Raw genomic sequence first — 10866 nt, forward strand, 5'->3', positions numbered from 1 at the left:
CAAAGAAGAGCCGGTACCAATTCTACTGAAACTATCCCAAAAAAATCGAGCAGGAAGGACTTCCCCCTAAGTCATGCTACAAAGCCAGCATCTTGCTGATACCCAAACCTGGCAAAGACACAACAAAAAAAAGAGAAAACTATAGGCCAATCTCCCTAATGAACATAAATGCAACATTTCTCAACAAAATACTAGCAAACTGAATTCAGCAGCAAATTATGATCAAGGAAGCCTCTCTCCTGGGATGCAAGGCTGGCTAGACATATGCAAATCAATACATGCGATATACCACGTAAACAGTTAAAAACAGAAAACATGTGATCATCTCAATAGACTTCAGCAAGATTCAACATGCATTCAGGATAAAAACTCTCATCCGCAGGCCGGGCGTGGTGGCTCAAGCCTGTAATCCCAGCATTTTGGGAGGCCAAGGTGGGTGGATCACGAGGTCAAGAGATCGAGACCATCCTGGTCAATATGGTGAAACCCCGTCTCTACTAAAAATACAAAAAATTAGCTGGGCATGGTGGCGCGTGCCTGTAATCCCAGCTACTCGGGAGGCTGAGGCAGGAGAATTGCCTGAACCCAGGAGGCGGAGGTTGTGGTGAGCCAAGATCACGCCATTGCACTCCAGCCTGGGTAACGAGCGAAACTCCGTCTCAAAAAACAAAAACAAAAACAAAAACAAAACCCTCATCCGCATAGGCTTTGAAAGAACCTCAAAATAATAAGAGCCATGTATGACAAACCAACAGCTGACATCATACTGAATAGGCAAAAGCCAAATGCATTCCTCTTGAGAACCAGAACAAGAGAAGGATGCTCCCTCTCCCCACTCCTATTCAACATAGCACTAGAAGTGCTAACCAGAGAAGTCAGCCAAGAGGAAGGAATAAGAGGCATACAAAGAGAAAAAGATGAAAAACATTGTCTCTCTTCACTGACAACAACATTCTATACCTAGAAAACCCTAAAGACTCTGCCAAAAGGCTCCCGGAACTTATAAATGACCTCAGTAAAGTTTCAGGATAAAACGTCAGTGTACAAAAATTACTAGCATACACCAATAACATTCAGGCTGAGAACCAAATCAAGAATACAATCCAATTTACCACACACACACACACACACACACACACAACCTAAGAATACATCTAACCAAGGAGATGAAAGATCTCTACCAGGAGAATGATAGAACATTCCTGAAAGATATCATAGAAGACACAAACAAATGGACAACATCAGATGCTCATGAACTGGAAGAATTAGTAGCATTAAAATGACCATACTGCCCAAAGCAATCTACAAATTCAGTACTACTCCTAACAAACTACCAATGTCATTTTTCTCAGGACTACAAGAAACTATTCTAAAATTCATACAGAACAAAAAAGAGCCCAAACAGACAAAGCAATCCTAAGCAAAAAGAACAAAGCCAGAGGCATCACATTATATGATTTCAGACTATCCTATAGGGCTACAGTAACCAAAACAGCATGGTACTGGTACAAAAACAGACACGTAGACCAACGGAACAAAATAAAGAACCCAGAAATAAAGCCAAATACCTACAGCCATCTGATCTTTGACAAAGTCAACAAAAGTAAGCAATGGGAGAAAGGGCTACCTGTTCAATAAATGGTGCTTGGGTAAGTGGCTAGCCATATGCAGAAGAAATAAACCCTGGACCCTACCTTTCACCACACACAAAAATTAATTCGAGATGGATTAAAGATTTAAATGTAAGACCTTAACCTATAAGAATCCTAGAAGAAAACCTAGGAAACACCATTCTGGATATCAGCCTTTGGAAAGAATTATGACTAAGTCTTCAAAAGCAATTGCAACAAATCCAAAAATTGACAATTGAGACCTAATTAAAGAGCTTATGCACAGCAAAGGAAACTATCAACTAAATAACAGACATCCTAAAAAATGAGAGAGAATATCTGCAAACCATACATCTGACAAAGGTCTAATATCTAGGATTTATAAAAAACTTGATTTAACAAGTAAAAAACAAATAACCCCATTAAAATGGGAAAAAGACGTGGACAGACCCTTCTCAAAAGAAGACACATGAGCAGCCCACAAACATGAAAACAATGCTCAACATCACTAATCACCAGAGAAATACAAATCAAAATCACAGTGAGACACCATCTCACACCAGTCAAAATGACTATTATTAATTTAAAAAACCCCACAGATATCGGTAAGGCTATGGAGAAAAGGGAGCATTAACACACTGTTGGTGGGAATGTAAATTAGTACAGCCACTGTGGAAAATGGTTTGGAGGTTTCTCAAAGAACAAAACAGAACTACCATTCGACCCATTAGTGGATATTAGAAAAGAAACTAAACTGAATTGAAAAGAAAACAAATTGTTTTACCGAACAGTGTTCGTTACATCACAGTTCACAATAGCAAAGACACGGAGTCTCCCTAAGTGTCCACAAATGCTGGATTAGATAAAGAAAATGTGGTACATATACACTATGGAATACTATACAGCCATTAAAAGAATGAAATCATGTTCTTTGCATCAACATGGATGCAGCTGGAGACCATCATCCTAAGCCAATTAACACAGAAACAGAAAGTCAAATACCCCATGTTCTCACTATAAGCTAGAGCTAAACATTGGGCACTTACGGACATAAAGATAATAACAATAGATACTTGGAACTAATAGAGGCGGGAGAAGGGAGAGAGGCAAGGCTTTAAAAACTAGCTCTTGAGTGCTATGCTGACTACCTGGGTAATGAGATAATTCATATCCCAAACCTCAGCATCACACAATATAGCCATGTAACATATCTGCATATGTACCCCTGAATCTAAAATGAAAGTTGAAATTATGAAAAAATAAAAATTAAGAATAAGAATCATCTAAACCAGAAGATCTCCTGATAGGCCACGTTGACTTCTTGTTGACCGGAGTTGGCCCTATGGGCATCCCTAGCTGCAAGAAGTCTGGGATGTGAGCATTTTTTTTGAGTCTTGCTCTGTTGCCAGAGCAGGGGCACAATCTCAGCTCACGGCAACCTCCGCCTTCTGAGTTCAAGTGATTCTCCTGCCTCAGCCTCCCAAGTAGCTGGGACTACAGGCATGCACCACCATGCCCAGCTAATTTTTGTATTTTCAGTAAAAACAGGGTTTCACCAGGTTGGCCAGAATGGTTTCGATCTCTTGACCTAGTGATCCACTGTGGCCTCCCAAAGTGCTGGGATTACAGGCATGAGCCACTGCACCCAGCCAGGTGTGGGCATTTTTAAATGAACACACCACCGGTCTCATCATAATGTAATACTTTAGTAATCCAAAAGGAGAAAATAAATACTGGGTAGGTGAATAGCAATGTCTGACACAAAATATATCCATAAAAATTATATAATTGCATGTTTTAAATTTTATACAATTTATATCACTCTGCATATTATCATTTGAAATCACTCAATATTGTTTTTTAACTTTATCTCTATTTATGGAAATGTGACTCATTTATTTCATCATTGATATTATTCCATAAATAAATATTACTGTTTAAAAAAAGAATTTCCCTCATGGTGCACAGAGTATACAAACCACAGGACCCTCAACTTTCTGTCCTCAGAATCCAAAACAGAGTCGCGAGGCCAGAACTTTAAGTTTGGATCTGTTTCAGTTTATTTGGTTCTTTACCAAGCACTTTTTTTCTGCCTGTACCTCCTCCTCAGTGCACCTGCCTCTTTGGAAGCAGACTTGAATTGTTACCTCCCAGAGCCAATAATACACCTCAGCTCTTTGCCGACAAAGGTAAATATAATTAAAAAGTGATTATGATCTGGGACTACATTCATAAGCTTTGCTAGACCTAATTATACAGCAAGTGCAAGTCTCTGGGCATCAAATTCTTTCTAGATGAAATCTACTGACACCATCGGTTGTGTGCCAGTGAGCGGGGGTGAGGTCTGTCCTGTTGGTGGCAGAGTCCGAGACGTGAGAAGGAGACGCTGACCCAGGGCAGACCATGTCCCAGCTTCGATAATGTTCCTGGTTCTGAATGTGTTCCTTTGAGTTGCATTTGCCCAGCACCATTCAAGGGTCATATCTTGTTCTTGAGGAGTTCACAGTCTAACTGGGGAGAGAGGCTTGTCCATCAAGGCAGAGTGATACATTTGTAAAAGAGTGTTCGTTGGTTCATCAAAGAGGATACACAGATGGCGAATAAACACGTGAGAAAAGCTCAACAGCATCAGCATCAGAAACATGCAAATGAGACATCACGATGTGATCTTGCCACGCACCTATCGGAGTGGCTGAAATAAAAAAGTAATCAAAACACCAACTGCTGGCAAAGATGTGGAGAAATTAAATCACTCATACACTGCTGGTGGGGATGTAAGATGGAATAGCCATGAAGCAGAACAGTTTTGCAATGCCTTATAAAGCTTACTATGCAAATACAATAAGACCCATCAATTGCACTCTTAGGCATTTGTCCTAGAGAAACAAATTCATGTCACACGAAAATCTGCACAAGAATGTTCATAGCAGCTTTATTTGTATTAGCCCCAAACCGGAAACAGTCCAGGAATCCTTTAGTGGGTGAATGTACACTTACTCCAAATTGGCTGTGTTTGTCTCCAAATCTGTGTATGCTGATTGCACTTGGTGAACACCCTGTGGTACATCCATACCATGGAATGCTACACATCAGTAGAAAGAAATGAAATGCTTATATCTGCAATGACTTGGATGAATCTACAGGAAATTATGCTCAGGGAAGGAAGGAAAATTTTGAAAGTCACAGACTATATGATTTCATTTATATAACATTCTTGAAATGACACAATCATAGAAATGAAGACAGGGTTGAGTAGTTGTCAGGGCTTAAGGAAGGAGTGGAGGGCCGGGCGCGGTGGCTCACGCCTGTAATACCAGCACTTTGGGAGGCCGAGGAGGGTGGATCATGAGGTCAAGAGATCAAGACTGTCCTGGTCAACATGGTGAAACCCTGTCTCTACTAAAAAATACAAAAAAATTAGCCGGGCATGGTGGCCCGTGCCTATAGTCCCAGTTACTTGGGAGGCTGAGGCAGGAGAATTGCTTGAACCCAGGAGGCAGAGGTTGCAGTAAGCCAAGATTGCGCCATTGCACTCCAGCCTGGGTAACAAGAGCGAAACTTCGTCTCAAAAAAAAAAAAAGGAAGGAGTGGAGGTGAGAAGAAAGTGGCTGTGCCTGTAAAAGGGCAACAGAGTGAGTCCTCATGGGTGTTCTGCATCGTGACTGGATCAAGGTCAATATCTACATTGTGATATTGACTATAGTTTTGCAAGATGTTACCACTAGGGAAAATTAGGTAAAAGGTACATCGGATCTCTGTGTTATGTCTTACCATTGCATGTGAATCTACAACTATCTTAAAATAAAAAGTTCAATGTTTTAAAAAAGAGAGTATTGGCCCCCTGCCCCAAACCTTTCAAAGCTTCCTATTGTCTTTTGTAATAAAACACAAACCCTCATCTTGGCTTCCAACCCTGTTAACCTCCCAGATAGTCCCATGCTGCCCTATTTTCCAGACCCCAGTCACCCTGGGCTGTTTAGTCTCTATCTCTTTATTCCTTTCTAACTTGATTTCCAGCCTTCTTCTGTGATGTTCTCTCTCCACAAAATATCTTCTCCTGGCTTGTCTCCCTGCTGCTCCTTCTCATCATTTGGATTTCAGCCTAAACGTCACCTCCTCATGGAGGACCTCCTTGATTTCCTCCAAATAGGCCCCCTCTGAAGTTCTCTCTCACTGTCCATCTGTAATTATTAATGTGTTTTCTAGTTTACCGACTTAATTTTCTGTCTTCTCTACTAGACTATAAGTTCCTTGAGGGCAGGCATCTTGTCAACCAGACTCACTAATGCTTCCCCAGAGTCAGCTGAGTGGTCAGCACATGAAAGAGGCTGAATAAATACTTGCAGGTAGGAGGAGAGAAAGGGAGGGTAGAAGGGAAGAGAGGATGAAGGGATGAAGGGGGGGGAGGAGAAAAGGGTAGAAGGGAGGAAGGGAATGATTAAAGGAGGGAGGGAGAAAAATGGGGGGAGAGAAGGTGGGGTAGGTTGGGAGATAAAGAGGTGGCTCAACGGGGCTTTGTCTGTGGGCAAAAGGGACAGAAGGAATGCATGGTGACACCCAATTTGGGCTTGATCATGATGGCAGATTCTGGTGTTGTTTGTTCTTCATGAGGAAGGAGAGTGTTTGCAACAGGAGAGAATAGAAAAGCGTGAGCTCATTTTCAATGTGTCAAATTCCTCTATCTTCCTGCCTACCCTAAGTCCTTCTGCACCTGGTTATGTTGGACACAAAGAGGAGCCCTTTTTACTGAGTACACATAGGATCAGTAATTGGTCAGTAAATCAAAAGGAAAATGGTTAAAACTGAGAATGAAAATGATAAATTCCTTAACGCATTTTATTAAACTTAAAGACGCGTACATTCATTCACTAACCTTAAGACAGCAGGTGAGGCTTTCTTTCCGAGTATGTATTTTGCCACTGGCGTTTCATATAACTTTTCTTGCCAAGTGATATCTATGTGATATGCATTAACTCTGAGCCTAAACAGTTACCTCCCACACCTAATTTGATAGCAGTTCTTTAATAGGCTTACTTACTTAAATGGTGTAATTATAATGACATGTACAACCAGCATAAACAGGTTTGGAAATAAGCGACTTGGAGTTAGTGTGCACCTTGGCTGCGAGGTGCCAAGTGCCTGGGGAAATGAGAGCGGTGTCAGCTAGGCACCAGTGGGCAGTGGGCAGTGGGCATCAGTCATCATGATTTTTAGCAAGACTGAGAGTCTATAGACATGGCAAGTTTGTTAAAAGGAAGTTGGCTAAGATTCACTGAAGTATTTACCTACCTATGCATTAAATAAATGAGTGAAAGTGGTAATCTAGTCTCAATCATCCCTCTGGCCTCAATGTCTGTAAAATGGGCCCAAGACTAGTTAAGTGGCAAAGTTATCATGGACGCAAGATGAGCAAAGTGTATAAACCTGGCACCCAGCTCCTAGCTCCTGCCCAAAGCCAGGGCTGGAGCAGATCTTTCCAAAGCCCCCCAGCCTGTGAGGTCTACATGTCGACAACTTTTTTTTTTTTTTTTGGAGATGGAGTTTCACTGTTGTTACCCAGACTGGAGTGCAATGCCATAATCTTGGCTCACCGCAACATCCGCCTTCTGGGTTCAGGCAATTCTCCTCCCTCAGCCTCCCAAGTAGCTGGGACTACAGGCGCGCACCACCATGCCCAGCTAATTTTTGTATTTTTAGTAGAGACGGGGTTTCACCATGTTGACCAGGATGGTCTTGATCTCTTGACCTCGTGATCCACCCTCCTGGGCCTCCCAAAGTGCAGGGATTACAGGCGTGAGCCACCGCGCCCGGCCGACAACTTTTTACAAAAGCACCCAGGATCCCCTGGCTAAGTTCCTTGATGCCCGAAAGACATAACATAGAAATCTGACTTCTAGTTCCCCCAAAACTCAAATGACAAGGGACAATTAAGTTCCTCCCTCATGGGCAGCATGATAAGCAGATGTGGCTCAGAGATTGAGGGCAAGTCGACAGGGTTTGAATCCTAATTCAACTTCCCAGTATCTGTGTCTTCCCGGGCAAGTGACGTTATCTTCCAGAGCCTCAGTTTCCTCATCTGTAAAATAGGAGTTAAAACGAATGCACGTGAAGTATCACATTTATGTGTAATACACAGTAGGTACATCATCATTAGTAGCTACTAATATTATTGTTGTTAATTATTACTATTGAAAGCTGGCAGAAACAGGCAGCCTGCCAGATACCCTCTGGTCATACAACAAATGAGTGTTGCTCTTCTGTCCTAGAGAGGAGAAAGCAATTTGCCACTTCCTCTCCTGCTTGAGTTGATTGCCATTTCCTTCTGATTAATATTTATGAAAACAGCTTTGTGCCTTTGCAAGGACCCTGTTTGTCAAACAGAAGTCTATAAATTTATATGATAATTATCCTCCCCATCCATTCCAGCCCCCCCGCTTCACCGCCGGAAAGCAAAGATAACTGAAACGAGGCGTCCATGAGATTTAGCGTGTGGGAGACTTTGGCCACGGAGGAACTACATATGCAAAACCCCTGCAGGAAATATGCTGGGAAAACCAGAGTTTCCTGGACTACTGAGATGTTGGGGTTAGAAGATCCTTGGAGGTTGTCTGGAGCCATCACTCCCCAGCTACCAGGAGATTCCAAGATATAGATGTGGTCAATGAGCCTAGACCTCCCTCCTCTCCACAATGATTGGTTTATAATGGACACACACACGTCTCACCAGTCTACTTAGAATGGCTCTTGGGATTCTAACACAAGAGAGGTGCTGCTAAGCTGCAGAATGCCAGCTTGGAGGTGCCAGAGCTGACTAAGAAGAGAGACTGCCCAAGAAGCAAAGCAAACAGAAACCTCTGAAAGACGGAGGAAACCAATCCTCGATGATGGTATGTGAGTACCGGACACAGCCGTGCCTGAATTTCTCCTCACTGAATTTTACGGTTGCATGAACCAAAATATTATTCATTCTTACCAAAAGCCAGTTGAGTTTTGCATCTGTCACTTGCAACCAAAAGAATCCTGTTAAAGTTTAACCCCTTATTTGACAGATAAAAATCCTGAAATACAGAGTGGGGAAGTGAGCAAGGTGATGCAGCAAGCTTGTGGTGGAAACTGGTATGAATGAGGAATATAGTTTCACTTTGGTTCTACATTTTAAAAATATACATTAGACAAAGCTTTAAAAAAAATTTTTGGTAGGCAATTGCCATGGTTTAGATATGGTTTGCTTGTCCTCACCAAAACTCATGTTGAAATCGGATCTCCAACATGGAGGTGTTGGAAGGCGGAGTCTGGTGGGAGCTGTTTGGGTCTTGGCGGAAGATCCCTGATGAATTGCTTGGTGTCATTCTGGTAGTAGTGAGTGAATTCCTACTCCCGTGAGACTAGATTAGGTCTCCTGGGAATGGATTAGCTCCCAAGAGAGTGGATTGGTATACTGCCCGTTTGTTAGCCCATTCTTGCATTGCTATAAAGAAGTGTCTGAGCCTGGGTAATTTATAAAGAAAAGAGGTTTAATTGGCTCACAGCTCCTCAGGCTATCCATGAAGCATGGTGCCAGCATCTGCTTCCGGTGAGCCCTCAGGAAGCTTACAATCATAACTCAGAAGTCAAAGGGGGGTCAGCAAGTCACATGGAGAGAGGAGGGGGAAGGTGTCACACACTTTTGAATGACCAGATCTCTCATGAACGCAGAGGAAGAACTCACTCGTCACCAAGGGGATGGCAATAGATCATTAGTGAGGAATCTGCCCCTCTGATCCAAAAACCTCCCATCAGGCCCACCTCCAACACTGGGGATTACATTTCAACATGAGATTTGGAGATGACAAACAAGCAGCCCATATCAGCTGGGATGTTCCTCTGTTTTTCCCTCTTTGCACATGTCTGCTTCCCTTTTTACCTTCTTTGCCATGTTGTGATGCAGCATGAAAGCCCTCACCAGGGCCATGCTGTTGAACTTCTTGGTCTACAGAATCTTGAGCCAAATAAACCTCCTTTCTTCATAAATTGCCCAGTCTTAGGTATGCTAGTATGGCAACACGAAATGGACTAAGACACCAATGTTGGTGTGGTGTGTGGAAATATCGCACTCGTACACTAACTGGAAAATGTGCAAATTAGTAAGACTTTCTGGGGAGACAGATATTTTGGCAACAGAATACTTAGAAATCACGTTGATATTTAATGTGTAAATAGGACCCCTGGATGCATGAACCCTGCCTCAGAAATATGTGTATCTTCTCACCTAGGAATTCCCCTTGAAGAATTTGTCCTTCCTTTAGGAAATAATCTAAAAGGCCTACGAATATTTGGGGCACAAACATGTTCATCACTGTGTTGTTTATAACAATGGAATTTAGGGGGAGAAGAAATATCAATAGGGAAAATGGCCAAAAAAGAAGGAAAAATCCATAAATGAGAATGCCATAAAATAAAAAATTAAAATCATGTTATGAAAGAGTGTTTTATTACACAGAAAAATGTTCACTATATGTTAAGTAAAAAGGCCAGGTTACAGTTTGATTTATGCCATGTAATAGTGTGTTACCCAAATGAAGGGAGGGAGCACCAATATTTATGCACGTTTGCATATGTGAATACAGCATAGAATATAGACAACAAGGAAATAAGCCAAAACATTAGCAATGTTTATCTCTGGGTGATAGCTATTTGCTTCTTTGTGCTTTTCTGTGGTTTCCAAATATACTACAATGAACATGTGTTACTTATGTAATCATAAAAAAGTTGAAGTTTAATAGTTTTAACAAATTGATACAAGTTGGTAAAAAATAACTGGGCCAGCCAGGGATGGGTACATGGTACAGCCCCTGTGAGCCACTTTGTAGATTTCACAGACGCTTCGAAATATTTGCCTTGGACATAGAACTGCATTCATAATCTAAATTATTCCAGAAGCTAACTCTGGCTCATAGGCAGCACACTAAATGTGTCCCATGCACTATTTTAATTCTCTCATTGACCTCAAAGAATAGGCATTATTAGCCCATTTTACAGGTTAAATGGCCAAGGCTCAGAGGGGATAATCATCTTGCTCAAGGTCACACAGCTAGCAAAGGGGCATGGTTGCAAGTTAGATCCTATCCCGCTGATTCAACATTTAGCTTGAATCCCAGCCTTCACACTGCTTCCATGGGGTGGAAAGTCCAAGATGCAGCTGAAGTCTCACTGGAAGGAAATGGTCCACATTCCTTCATCATAAGCCTGCGATGGCTGCTGCTCTTCTCTCTTCTGG

At 42.0% G+C, this 10866-nt stretch overlaps 1 protein-coding gene across 1 annotated transcript in view; it reads left to right on the top strand.

Moving 5' to 3' along the window:
• MYO18B (myosin XVIIIB) overlaps window positions 1-8588 on the top strand; it is a 397224-nt gene extending 388636 nt beyond the window's left edge. Inside the window, exon 43 of the mRNA XM_078336710.1 lies at window positions 8037-8588. Coding sequence (XP_078192836.1) covers window positions 8037-8073 — 37 coding nt within the window. The 3' untranslated portion in view covers window positions 8074-8588. The remainder of the gene's footprint in view (window positions 1-8036) is intronic.
• Window positions 8589-10866: the final 2278 nt, after the last annotated feature.

Source organism: Callithrix jacchus, chromosome 1, assembly GCF_049354715.1.
Source record: "Callithrix jacchus isolate 240 chromosome 1, calJac240_pri, whole genome shotgun sequence".
NCBI lineage: Eukaryota > Metazoa > Chordata > Mammalia > Primates > Cebidae > Callithrix > Callithrix jacchus.